Source organism: Boleophthalmus pectinirostris, unplaced genomic scaffold (assembly GCF_026225935.1).
Source record: "Boleophthalmus pectinirostris isolate CB_2022bp ecotype Guang Dong unplaced genomic scaffold, ASM2622593v1 HiC_scaffold_8, whole genome shotgun sequence".
Lineage (NCBI taxonomy): Eukaryota > Metazoa > Chordata > Actinopteri > Gobiiformes > Gobiidae > Boleophthalmus > Boleophthalmus pectinirostris.
Window position 1 is genome coordinate 35,191,975 of NW_026571515.1, and position 14,643 is coordinate 35,206,617.

The 14,643-nt window shown below is 39.3% G+C and overlaps 1 protein-coding gene across 1 annotated transcript in view; it reads left to right on the forward strand.

Annotated features, from left to right (window-relative positions):
- LOC110154017 (plexin-A2-like) overlaps positions 1 to 14,643 on the forward strand; it is a 171,283-nt gene that overhangs the window by 54,190 nt on the left and 102,450 nt on the right. Inside the window, exons 9-10 of the mRNA XM_055165940.1 lie at positions 3,431 to 3,598; positions 7,480 to 7,573. Of these exons, the coding sequence (XP_055021915.1) occupies positions 3,431 to 3,598; positions 7,480 to 7,573 (262 nt within the window). The remainder of the gene's footprint in view (positions 1 to 3,430; positions 3,599 to 7,479; positions 7,574 to 14,643) is intronic.

A 14,643-nucleotide genomic window follows, 5' to 3' on the forward strand; every position in this document is an offset into this window, starting at 1 on the left:
ACGATTTTCATAGGCCTATTAATGACACATGTAGGGTATCGTTTGGGTGGCCTCTAAAGGACACAGAAACGCAAAATACAAACTCAGGATATAGCGAAAATAATGAAAAAATGAAATGACTTTATTAAAAAATGAAAAGACTTTATTACTCACCTCGTAAAGATGAAATTTAAAGTGGAGCATTTCATCCATAATGACCCCAGTCCCCAAAACCGCGCTGTGAATCCAGTTTGAAGTGTTCTTAGTAAAAGTAAAAAGGTGAAAATAGTTCACGTGTGTTTGTTTACATCCACACAGCGCGCAGATCGAGGTGAAGCTGCAGATTCGTGATAGTGACTTTACTTCCTGTGTATTTTATCTCCAATCTTTTATGCTTTTAAAATCATGTATCTGAAGTATTGCACCACTTTTCAAAAATAATAATAACACGGTTTTGACTTGTATCTAAACTAGCAAGTGCAGTGCTCTGATCTTTTGAACACTTCAGAGTCTCAAAGCGAGTGGTTTTACTGTAGACAGGAAACAGCTGGTGATCTGATGTGTCCGAATCTGACCTGAGTTTGAACATAAGTTTTAAATATTTGTCCAAATCCCATCCCGTCGGACTTGGGTTGGATTTCCATGCTCTACTTGTGGAGTTTTTACATATTTTTGAGCTATAAAACTACTTGTAATTGAATAAGGTTGTATTTATTAACACACATTAAAACACCCATAACTCCATTTGAACCTCACCATGTTCCAATAGGTATTTTCTCTTCATTTGCATTCCCCTGTTGTTAAATATCCAACGCTTCATTTAAACCGACAGGATCACACCCTAACTTTGCTTTTCCGAGCCCGCTACATACATCAGCGTCAGGAAATCTCAGGAAAGTGGCGTGCTGTGAGCGAAAACAAGACAAACGCCAGAGCTTTACTCCCCTGACGATTCGGATTATACCATTTAAAACGCGCCGCTGTGTTTTTCATCTTTTCTCTTGATATTCGCTTTCGGTCCCTTAGGCGTAGACTTCCACCTCCCTCTGTCAGAAAACTTGTGTAAATTCTAATAGGCTTTTGATGACCTACTGCATCAAACCCAGAGGAAAAACTTTAATAATAGCGTCGCCTATAGATTTCCTGCAATCTTTTTTTTTTTCTCCCTTTGTTCTTATTGGCTCGATGCTTCCTCCTTCTTCTCTCTTTCGTCCTTGTCATAGGAGTCTTATTTTAGGTCGTGTCACCGTATGTTGTAAGGTGAAGGAGTCATGGCGTTTTTAATGAGGGATGGGGCTAATTACCGCGGTCTGTAATGATAGTGATGATAGTGGATACAAAGGGGATAAGGAAGGGTATGGGGGAGGAAGGAGGGAGGGGGGGCAGATAATTGATAGGGCTAAATACAGAAGAAGGTCATGTTACAGTAAAGGCACGGGAGTACGTCGTAATGTTCGTTTCGTTTTACTTTACAGATACTTAAAGAGCCCGTATTACGCTATTTTCTGATCTATGTTATAATGTTTCCTCATCCCAAACAGACCTGGAGTTGTGTTTTGTTTCATTCACACAAATTTAGCACACAAAACCCTGCAGATTTAGGCTGAGTTCTTCTCTCAAAGTTATAACACCGTGTACATCTTCACTAGAATGATCAACTTGAAAACTACCGCTTCCTAACATCACAAGGTAGAACGGAGCATTTTGTGATTTGGAGATGTAGACAAAATAAAAATGAAGGGTGAAATGAAACAAAACACAACTCCAGGTAATTTTGCCCTGACGAAGACCATCTTACTGGTCGAAATGCGTTGGTGTCCCTTCAAGCAATAAAGGACTTTTAATATATTCAGTCAGAGGGCCTCAGGTTTGTCACTTGCCCACTTTTACATTTTCCAGTAAGGGCTACTTTCTGTTTAAGACTACTAGTTTAACCCTCGTAGAGCACCTGTACTGCTCTTTTTTAATTATTTTATGACCCAGTGAAGCGCTCTATCTCTGTTCTTCATCTGACAACTCCAGGTATGTTTTTTACAAGGTAACAACATTCCAACATGGGTCTGACAACAGAATTGTCAGTCCCACTCCCACCTGTAAGAGAACTTCAGTTTAACATTGACACACAAAAGCTATATTTACACCATGATCTTCCCTTGACAGACCATTGGCATACCAATATCTAAATTGTGACATATTGCTGTCTAAACAATGCCTACCGGCTTTCATAGTCTCACCACTTGCTTTATAAACCTCCTCCTCTGGAAGCATAGTGAAAGGGGCTTGAACACTCAAAGATCACACTGTATTCACTTTTGAAATCATACTATGTTGATTTTTCCAGCCCCCCTGGCCCGTATTATTGATGGTAAATGAACTTCTCCTGCGTAAGACGTCCAGTTGGTCTTCAGCCTTTTTACTTCCACCCTTTCTTGGACAAGCTGAAAACTTGTGCAGTCCCGCTCCTGCCCACAAATAATTGTAATTTTCAGTCCCTCTCCCGCCCGCATCTGCGATATTTTGTCCTGCTCCCGCCCGCAAATCCCGTAAGATGTGGACATTCGCTTTCTTAAGCTCTATCAAACACGGAGAAGCGGAAAGGAATTGTCTAAAATGTGCGTGAGATTAGACCACATCCGCAAGTTGAGGCTGCTTAAAACCTTTCTATTAATGCTAAATAAAATATCCAGCACAAACAATGTATGATAGGCTTCCATGAGTGATTTGTATATTTTACTTTACACTCATATTTAGTTTGCGGGACTGCAGTTTATCGTCCCACCCACCCACGCCCGCAATGAGCTTTCAAAATGTGCTCGTGCTGCACTGTTTTGCGTCAGGAGGCCCGGAGAAGTGCAGGGCTCGAGTCTAAAGCTCACACTAGTCACTTTTTGCATAATATTTTAATTTACACCTCTGTAAAGGGTTAAGTTTTAGTTCTACAATATTCATATTTTGTATATAAATATTTTAATTGTAGATCAACAAGATGAGAAATACAAAATCTATTCAAATCTAGAGAGGGTGTTGCAAGCATAAACCTGTTGCTAGAGCCCGGTCCGCTGGTACTGCATCAAAAAATCCTCTGCAGCTCAAAAGGCAATTTATGTGTTCGGCATCTACAGCTTTGAAAAAGGTTGGATTTTGTGCCAGTAACTTGCTATTTTCAGATTTTAAACTTTTTCTTCTTCTTTTCAAAGTCCTTCAGTTGTCAAAAACAGCATTTTAATAACACCACAAAATCCAGCCCAGTGACTCAAACTGGTTTTCATGTTTGAGCCTCAGAGCTTAGTGAATACTTTTTATTTATATGCTAACTTGAATAAAACTCAAAACACTTCTTCTTCACTTCTTGTAAAATGATCCTTCTGACGTTGATTACATTCCAAATTGCTGTGATTTTTGTCTATGTAAAATTACAGTGTAAAACTTTGCTTTCGTTTTTCTTTTCCAGCCGCACCATGACAGAGATCGTGTGCTACAGCGCCCCCTCTCTGTCCGGCGTGGGTCCTGTTCAGATCAGCGTCAGCGTGGACCGGGCTCAGATCAGAGAGAGCCTGACCTTTGAGTACATCGATGACCCCACGGTGCAGCGCATAGAGCCGGACTGGAGCATCGCCAGGTAACACAATGCATTCGTCTAACCCTGTCCTACTGTTACTGCCTCTTCTGTCTAACACTGGGTCAATACTGCGCTTTCAATTACTGTCCTAATTAGTCTGGATCTGATAGAAGTGCCACACATGCAGACTGGAAAGAATGAATTGGCCTGAGCGATAATTTCATGTCATTTCCTCATTTAATCAGCGCTAATTTCTAACCAGATTTACTACAAGAAGATTCAGATTGGACTAAGGTAGATTTGTCACTGTAAAATCAAACACAGATAATGTAAATGTTGTTTTTTTTGGGTATAAGATATGGAACATTTGTCTTTGGGGAGCAGACTTTTGCTCTCATTAAGAGTCATGTTTAGTGTACTACATTTGAAGATTGTATTTATGTACTTTCATTCCATTCCATTTCAAAATGCCCTTAGTATATTAGTCGTGTGTATCAGTGTTTCCCAAACCCTTTCTCTGGGGACCCATATTTTTAAAGTCACAAACTTTGCGACCCAAGTCAGTAGAAAATATTCATAAATCACAAAATACAGGTGAATTTGAGCATTACTGAAAAATAATGAGGATATTTTATTGGTGACTGGTGATTGTGTCTCTCTGAACAATTTGTATTACTCAAGTTTTAAACAATGAAAAATCATCACCTATTTGGACATTTCTTTTTCTTTTCAACATTCAATTGAACCAGCAATACTGGAACAAAATAGTCAATAAAATAATTACAAGAAAGATTAGAAATTATTCAAATATGTCTTAACATTTCAACATGTGTCAGAAATGTATATTGCAGATCTACATGCAGATCGCGACAAGACGACCCCCCCAAAAAAATCTCTTGCGACCCACCTGAGGGTCGCAACCCAGTCTTTGGGAAACAATGATGAAAATGCTACTTGACCTACTTCCATTCCAAGCAAAATAGACATGGGATATTTCTTTAAAAGTGCTGTAAACAGTTTTGAAAAACATCCTACTTACTTCTGCCATCACACCACAACTAACAACCAGCATTCTAGTGCACCAGGCTTACTCCCTGGTTCTCAGGCAATAAAATAGTTTGGAATTAGTGTCAAAATGAGGCTGGTGTGTGATGTATGATTCCAAGAACTTTTACAGTCTATCTATACTGGGGCTCAACTACATGGACAAAGATTGGTTAGAGCCTTTAAAGGTCGTATATTACACAAACTTAATTTTTGAGAGCTTTAAGCTGTTACAATGTTGTTACCACCTCAAAAACGTACCTGGAGTTGATTTTTGTTTCATTCATGCATGTTCTAGTAATCCTTTGTTTTTAGTCTGTCTCCAAAGCCCAAAATGCTCTTTTCCACCTTGTGATGTCATGTAGTGGTAATTTTCAAGTTCAGCAGTAACCATTTTCCTTTTGTATCACAGAAAATGGCAAAACCTGGGCTGAAATTATCCAAATGTTTCTAGTGAAGGTGTATGGAGTTTAAAAACACAGTGCAGCCCTCCCTGTGCACATGACATGACATCACAAGGTGGTACAGAGTGTTTTCTCAGCCTGTATTTGCAATATTTGTGTGTTAAACATGTGGAGGAAACATAACACAACTCCAGGTATGTTTGTGATGAAGAAACAACATTATAACACAAATTAGAAAACAGCATAATATAAGCCCTTTAAGACATACTTTCATTCTATTGTATAGCATATACTGTATCATATAGAAAAACATTATTGTAGACTACTTAATGCCAGGGTACTAAGAAATGTTGAGAGATGCTACTTCTTATCTTAACCTTTGTGTTACAAGAATACACTGAGGTATTTAGTCACTTGTCCTAGCCTCTATATTCTTTTCTGCAAATTCCACACCGCACAGCACCCACAGCCTCATCTGACATTTTCTGTGGCAGCGATTCTAGCAGAGCATTTTTCATTCACAGCACCAAATTGACAGTCGCTACAATAAAGGGAACAAACAACAACACGAGCCTGAACAGCTGCAGGGGAAGCTAGCATCCAGCTGATTCACTCTGCTTTGTCTGCACTGAGGACCAGGGCTGCAGATGTGTGTTGCTGTAACAGTGTGCAGACAATAGCACTGGTGGGTGGAGGCTTGTGGACTAGATAATGCTCTGATTAGCCCTAGTTTTGTTGTGACCACTGATAGGTCAAATATACTAGGCAGGTATCTTTACATTATTGATCTGCATTTTCAAGTATGGCAGTGATTTTATCTTTTTTTTATTTTTCTCATTCATACTGAGCTGTGTTTTAAGTATGTGGTCTAGAAACGTGTTTGCTTTCAGTCTTAATCTAACTGTTTTGGTAGGACATCCCCTTAACTTCACATGAATTCAATTTCAGTTGCTTTTTTTGCTCAAAAATGCCTTTAAAAATTATAACATATGCTAAATGTGAATAAGCAATTACATGGATGGATAAAAGCAGGTAATGGACACCCACCAGTTTGCAGCGTGCACTTTTATTACCTCCGCCAAGGAGGTTATGTTTTTGTCTGTTTGTTTGTTTGTGTGTCTTTTAGCAACATAACTCAAAAAGTTATGGACCGATTTTGATGAAATTTTCAGGATTTGTTGGAAATGTGAAAAGGAAGAACTGAATTCATTTTGGGGGTGATCCGGAAGAAATCCTGGATTCTGGATCACTTTGAAATTTCAGTTAACATTGTGGTAAATGGGGCCAAAAATTTTGTTTCTCAATATCTCGGTTAATTATTGACCAAACCCCATGAAATTTGACTCAGGGATGGACAATGGGATCCTCTTTCATATTCCAAAGGCTGATCCGGATCTGATCCAGAAGACTGATTTTATCGCAATTTATAAAAAAATGGGGGTAGTCCTTGGCGGAGGTCTGCGCTCTCTGAGTGCTTTTCTAGTTTCTTTTGATTTGAGATGGTGCATGTTGATTAACCAGGTTATTGTCAATGGCTGATTTTCATTTATTATTCCAAAAAACTGATACATAAAAAATATAAAACAAAAAAAATCTATCATTTCAATCATACAATATAAGCATATTGGCCATGTACAGTAGATGAATATGTTACTGGACCTACTCTCATTCCAAGCAAAATACCATATTTTTCAGACAATAAGGTGCATTTAAAATCCTTTGAATTAATTTTCTCAAAAATTGACAATGTCCTTTATAATCCAGTGTGCCTTATGTATTAAATCTGGTTGTGCTTACTGACCTCGAACTGATTTCATGTGGTACACAGTGCTTAAAATCTCAAAAAGCGAGCAGTTTTTTCAGTGCTTATAGTTTATGCAAATTAGGCATGTGGTTTTAAGTTTTGTTTCTGTAAAATGTAAACAAATGTGTGCAAAGCTGCATTAAACACATTATTACTCAATGTGTATTTGAGTCCTCCTCGTAAGAAATAAAAAAACAAACTTAAATTATCCACCCACATTCACATTCATAATTCACATTCACCAAGACATGGAGGCAAGTCCGGGTGATTTACGCCACAATCTGCCAAGTGAACATGATGCCTGGACTAAGGGATCAGTCTCAAGTGTCGTCCGTTTGTTTCGCTTAATGTGCCTTATAATCCGGTGCACCTTATGTATGAAAATAGACGAGAATTCAACATTATTGATATTGCGCCTTATAGTCTGAAAAATACGGTAGACATGAGATATTTCCTTATGCATTGTTCCCCAATACTATAAATCTGAAGAGTTTTTACACCATTGTTTACACTGTTTATACACATATACAAATCATTCACTTAAACATTGTCATTGTTGTAGGTAGGTGTCAGTGTTTTGCTTGATCAGTCAGTACACATGTTCCGATATATTGTATATTTGACAATAGATAACAAGTATATGTGCATGAAAGTACTGAACATTTTTTGTCTTTTTGCATTTTGTCCAGTGGCCACACCCCGCTCATGGTAACCGGAACCAATCTGGACATCATCCAAGAACCGAGAATCCGAGTCAAGTACGCCGGCCGCGAGTCTGTCAATGTAAGTACACCAGAATACCGCTAATGTATGCTAACTACACCCAACCCCGCTAAATGTTACAGCGCGAGCAGGCTAAGTGGGGTTTAGCTGGAATAAGAAAGTCCTATCTCTACCCCTCAGCTCTGTGCCTGCCTAACTTTGCAGTAGCGGGATGTGAATAATGTAGTTGGCAGTGGGGCTGGTGTGAACGTAGTGTGCAATTATAAGTTAAAGTTAAGGAGAATAACTTTCCTCAGGCTAAAAGATCTTGGAACATGTTAAATAATTTATTGTGTGGTTTGAAAGAAAATGTTGGTTACTGGGGCTGGCTTAACAATAGCTCCACAAAGGCTACAGAGTAAAAATTCTGTCAGTGAAGTGAAATAGTCTTCTCAACAAATGTGGAAGTGGTAATTGATTTCGAAAAATTGGGCTAGCGCACCTGAGCGCTTCATTTGGCATTGAGTAAAAGGCCATTTGCAGATTCACATTTTTAATTAAGGACTTTCCATTTTTTGAGGTGTTATTAGTCACTTCATGCAACAAAATTCCAATTTATTAAATCATCTTTTGAAATGAAAGTGAAAATCTATCTACAGTTTACATTTTTTGCTTTGTTATTGTGTTTCATACTATGGTCACTGTGATAGACAATGTGCAGAAAAAAGAAGTACATACAAGTATTTTTGAAAGTGAATAACCTTCAACTGCTTCATTCATATTTTTCAGCTAATGTATTTTTTAAAATGGCCTTTGAAATATTGAAAATTCCACTGAGTTGTGAGCCTATTTTCTATCTGAAATGAATGATCTTGAGCGCACAATAAACCAGTATTCCCACAAGCTTATCTGCAGCACCACCGGGCCCTACTCTGATTGGTTAATCCACCTGTCAATCCAGCATTTTCACGATACCAATTCCAATTATCTGCCAGTTCATACCAGTGCAGAGGCTGAAAATATTTATTTCCTTGAACCAAAAAAATAAGACTTAAGTGATCCAAATGTGTCGTGTAGCTGTTATTTATCTCTCAAGTAACTACAGAAATAATCATTTGTATAAATAAAAGTTCAAACTGTATGAGACTTTCTGGTCCAACTACGACCAGTAAATGTCTTATTACGTGAATTTACATGAATGTCCAACCAGGATATCAGCTGAATCAATATTTGGAAGCCGATATTCAATCCAACAAATGGGGTCAATATCAGCGCCGATACCTGATACCATTATCGGCTCGGTGAATCCCCACTGTCAATCCTACCAATTAGAACTTGGAGTGGTTGAAACAATAACGCAGACTAATTTCTCTGCATACAATAGTAAAAGAGTTGGATTTGGCTGGCTTTTCTATTAAGTTTTAACTGTTTTTTGTATATTGACTGTTTTACCTTCCTAGTTAATGCATTGGCTCCCATTAAAGGTGCACTGCGTAACCTTTTGGTAGTGGGTCTGTTTCCGTCTCTGCCTGGAATGCTCCACAGTATGACAGGAAACAGATCTACCTTGCATTTATTCAATTACAGATGGTTTCATTGCCCAAAAATACCTAGAAAAACAGGAATTCTGACTGTGCGGGGTTGCCTCTCCACAGATCTGACCTGTAACTTGGTCTCCATTGTGATAAAAAGATTTATTGTTATACTGTGAAACATTCCAAACACAGCAATAACATGTCCATGGAGAAAAGCATGACAGTCTACCAGAAAAGTTACACAATGCACCTTTAGTAGTAGAAGAATGCATGGCTTTTGTATACATAAAGTTACACGTTTAAACTTTTTGTCTAGTGGCCTATAGTGCTCCTCATTCTTCTTTATTTAGAGAAAACCTAGGTGTGCAGAAATGGAGTCAGAGGAGCAGAGTGGTGCATGATCAGGGCTGGTGGGGGTCCTAATGGGTTTCAATGGAAGATTAAGTGCGGTCAGAAGTCTGTGGTCAGCATAAGGAGCTCTGTATAATCAAAGTGGTGGTCAGGGGAATCGTTACAAATTGTATCTGAGCTCCTGTCCTGGGGGGTGCTGTTTAATTAAGACGATGCTGCTTCCTGTGTATGCAAATAATGTGTGTGTGTTGACATGGAGACTGGGGTGAGGGTGGTAGGGGAGGGTGAAGGCACTTTTGGGCAGAAGAGTGAAGAATGACGTATTTAAAGGGCCTGTACCTATTTTATTATTATTATTTTTTTGCCCATGTGTTGGTGCAAATATTTGTCATGCCCCAGATATACTAGTATTGTATAAGCAGGTCTTTAGGTCAAAATAAGTTTGCTGCTTGTTGTTTGTATCAAAGTAAAAATCAATGTATGGGTGCAGTCGCACTAGGACTTTAGAACTGTGCCAAAACACAGATAGCTCCTAAAGCATGGTACGTTTGTCCAGTGTGAGTGCAATCGAACCATGCCCAGACATGGCATGGCATGGCATGGTTGGGACTTTGGTCCGGTTGGAGGAGGTGGACCAAAGCACCGCACGGTTGCCCATGTACACACACACGTACAACATCACTATGCAAGTCCTGTCAGGTGTGTTAATCTTACTCATACAAGGAAAACAATGAATAAACTCCACTCCGAAACATACGGCGAATTCATACTTACCTTCAGTGAGGACTGTGGACAGCAACAGAGGTTTTGCAGCCTCGTCTCCGACTGTCCTCACTGCTCTGTGCTGTTATTATAACCATAAACTCATGGAGGAGCACGTATTGCAGCTGGACTCATATCTGTCTCAGTATTTAATAGATATTTCATGCCGCTGAACTTATTTTCTCCATTAAAAGCATTGGCTCTGCTGCACGTCATGTAAACAAACAGTGCTGTATGATGAGGTCATTGGGCCGTGGTCTGGTTTGGTTGTACAAGTGCAAGTGTAAGTGCAGGCCATAAAACCCTACGTAATCATGCTTGAACACAGCACAGTTCAAAAGTCCAAGTGTGAGTGCGCCGTTAGTGTCCGATAATCAGGAAGTACACAGCATCATGTTAGTTGTTGGTAGCTTTAGCACAACTCCGCTGTTGTTACAAGTTTCACTTTCATTTTTGATGCTTTGAGTCTCCCGTCCCTTTGCTCCCTGTATTAAGTCACTCCCCCTTCAGAGCACTATGACATCACAGTCAGTGTGCATCCTGCTGAAACTACTGCACATTGCATCAGGTTTGTCAAGTTGCCATGTGCAGTTTTATATCATGTTTTTGGAAATTTACGAAGAATTGTTGTGCAGGAGAGTGTGGGCTTGTGGGCGGAGCATTGCACAGAATCTTACAGCAAATTTTAGGGAGGGTTTAAATAGGGCTCTGGAGAGATCACAAAATGACTCAAACATTCATGGATGACATCTAAACCCTCTTCAAGCATGTTTTTGATGTGTATGGTAAAAATAAAGTAAAAGCACAGGACCTTTAAGAAGATTTGTATTTATATGGACAATATTTAACAGCGTTAACATAAACAGAGAATGAAAATATGCCAGGTTAAAATGTATATTGAACAGTAAACAGTAAAACTCTACAAATCTGCAGAGAAAACCAAATAAAATACTTCCTTTGATGCCAAACATACATTTGGGAGGATGATTAACTGTGATAGAAACCTCCTTTTTTCCAGTATGTTCTATTTCTACCACTAGTGTCCCTGCAGCTTTCCCATCGCAATACATTGTATTTCCATTAGATGATTTCAAAGCTCTCCTGGAATACAAGGAATAATTGAGTGGTTTTGGTTTGCTAGAACGTACTCAGAATCCCACGCTTTTATATGGCTTTCCTCGGCTCTTCTCCGGTTGGGGACTTGTAGCGGAGATGGTGGGGCGGAGACGTACAACTCCTCTTTGAAAATATGACAGCTTTGCACCCACTCACCAGTCAAAATCTATCCCCCGCTCTCTGGAAACCTTACATCAACTCACACGCTGTCTTGTCTAAACATCACACAGCATGAATCTGCCTTCTTCTCGTAATTACCAAAGCTGTGAGACTCACAAAAGCGTTTTAAGGAAAAAGCGCCTGCCACAGTGAGAGAACACAGAGGAGCAGCCCTGGGGCGGAGTTCAAAATTTAGCTAGAAAGACACGTTTATTCTATTTTGGTTGAGTAACATTTGAGAGAAGAGGGAAAGGAGGAGGGGAGATGTAGAGGAGTATTTGTGTAATACAGTGAGGTTATGTTTTCCCGGTGTAGAGACTATAATTATTATGTAAGTCAGTCTAAAGGGAGAAACGCACTGTGACTGAGTGCAGAGGTGTCAGGCTTGTTTCCATAGTCAGTGTAAACATATATTTAAGAGTTATATGCGAATATGGATGTCAGGTTGGACTGGTATAAGATATAATTTTTCCGTGTGTTTGGATATAATACGGGCCTTTCATAGTTGATGTTGCAGAATAACTTAAGTAACTTCAGAATTGTAAAGAGAGGCAAGTTTACTGACCATCAGTACTGAACTCAGAGACGTGAATGGTCAACATACAGTACGGTGGCAGTATTCATTCATATACTTCCACTGTAGGGAGTATTATAGCCTCTGATTGCATAGGCCTGAGCTACAGATGTCCTTGGTGCAGTAGAGCAGTTTCTCTATCAGCTGTTTTGTATTCATATTACTGTACATTTATATTTTATGTTACTGCAAATTAGCTCATGTTTTTGTCAGCATTTTGCAAAATAATTCAAAAAGTCGTCTGAGGATGTTCACCATTCATTTATTGTGAATAAAGTACAGTATTTTTCGGACTATAAATTGCTCTGGAGTATAAGTCGCACCAGCCAAAAAATGTGTAATGAAGAACAAAAAAACATATTTAAGTTGCACCGGACTATAAGTGGCACTTTTTGGAGTAAATTAATTTTATAAAATCAGAGACCAGGAACCGACATTTCATCTTCTACAATACAACCGAGAACAACAGACTGTTAACAAATGCATTTCTTCAGATTAGTATAGCATAAACAACAGAACAGAACAAGTTTACCAAACTCTCCATCTCACTCCAAATCACTAAATCCATTGAATTCTTCATCCTCAGTGTCACTTCTGAGCAACTCTGTTACCTCTGGAGGTAAACAGAGTGCTGCTTCTTCTTCTGCGTAGCTGTTGTCAGACTCAGCATCAGTTCTAGTTAGAATTATTACGGCCTTGCTGAATCCCGACAGGATGGTTTCGGCTGTCACTGAAGTCTAGGCTTTGTCGATCCATCCAATAACTTCCAGAAAAGTGACATGGTGCACCCGCCCAGTTACCATGAAGCTGTGTTCTCCATCCCCGCTTTCCACCAGTCCCTCACAAGTTTCTCTCTCACTCCAAACTTTCTTTCCGTTGCTCGATTACCGTTTTTGGCTGCATATTTCACTACTTGCAGCAGGACAGAGGCTTTTTCTGCAGGAGACATGCGCAGTAGAGTGAAGTGACAGTGATACAGGAGTAATAGATGTAGCAGATACTGACACACAAGTCTAGAGCCTCTCGTGGCTGTCAGTGTGAACATTTTTATACATAAGTCGCACCAAAGTATAAGTCTCGGGACCACCCAAACCATGAAAAAAGTGCTACTTATAGTCCGAAAAATATGGTAGGTGAAAAACATTATTATTTCATTGTTATTATGAGCATTGCCGGCAGGATTTTAGGTCTAATAGGGGTGCGTTCAGTTCACACTCATACTTCTAATGTAGTAATGTTGTAGTAGACTTGATTTGATCTTGTAGTTTTGGTTTAGCTCTGGTCGAGTCCATGTTAGACTTGTCACAATTCAGTATGATCTCTGTTCACCCATGCACTCAAGGCATTCATACATATAAAGTTAAGTGTCTTGCCAAATTGCGATCCTTTTTAAACCTTTAAAATTATTCCACACAGTAAAATACACAACAGGAAGCTTGATTATTGCTTTTAATACTACAAACAGGTTGGAGCTGGGACAGAACTTTCTGGTATAATGGTCACATCTATCATTTCTATTCTAAAACATTCCACAATTCCTTATACGTTCACATTGTCGCCCGTCTACTGGAGAAATTTCACATTAAGGCTTAAGACTGACCTTTTCATCCTCAGCGTCTCTCTCTCTCACATAAGCGTTTAAAATTACCCATAATTCATTGTGTCGCGTCCGCTCCCCTTTTGTCAGTGAGGACGGCCGACAGCGCTGGAACCTATAGCCGCCGCTGTCTGTCACTCCTCTTCAAATGATCACCTGTCTTGCCCCAAATTGCTTTTCTTCTCTCTCTCCGTCTCCCCATCGTCACCTGCCCAGACTCAAAGACATCGGACAGAAACGAGAAAGAAAAGACAATTTTCTTTGTGCAGACTGCGACGTGTCTCCACATTCACAAGTGAAGCATTAATCACGATCTTGATTAGAGAGAAAATGGACGAAAATGGTTGTATTTCCAATCCGTCTGTCATCCCAGGAACATGTCCCAATCACCGGCTTTGTCCACACCAAAGTCATTTCACATCGTATTGTCGTCTGAAATTCTATCTACGCTTGTATCACAGAGATGGAAAAGTACAGGCAAATGTCGATAATTCCGAATATTGTTGAAAAGGGCAAAGACTTTGATTGAAAATGAAATGCAAATAGATTTAGTAGATACTGAACAGAATGAAATCTAAAATAGCAGGTTTTTTTTTTTCATGAAATGTTGGAGCGTACAGTGCCTTCTAGACAAATGTGAACAAAGCCCGAGAAAGAAACTCAAGTCATCAATTGTAATCACACCAGTCTAAAAATATAACTGTAATATATCTGCAATTTGGCCTTTCTCCAAAAAGTGTCAGTGTGAGAATACAAAAAAAATTGGAATTTGCCAAGGAAAAAATTTGGTACTCAGTGCTGATTTATATACAGAAACATTGTACATTCACCACATCAAAATTGAGACTGAACAAAATCTGAAACTAAACCCATATTAGACCAGGACTAAGGCTGCGTTTATATGATGACGGTCTGAACAGAAGAAGGAAAAGTGGGGTCGCGTCTTCACTTTTTATTCCGTGTTTAGACAAGCTTTTTGGGAGGAAATCTGCGTGCATATGGTGATGCAAAAGTGTGTGGAATTCGATTGCGTATGCATGCCAGGCATCGACTCTAG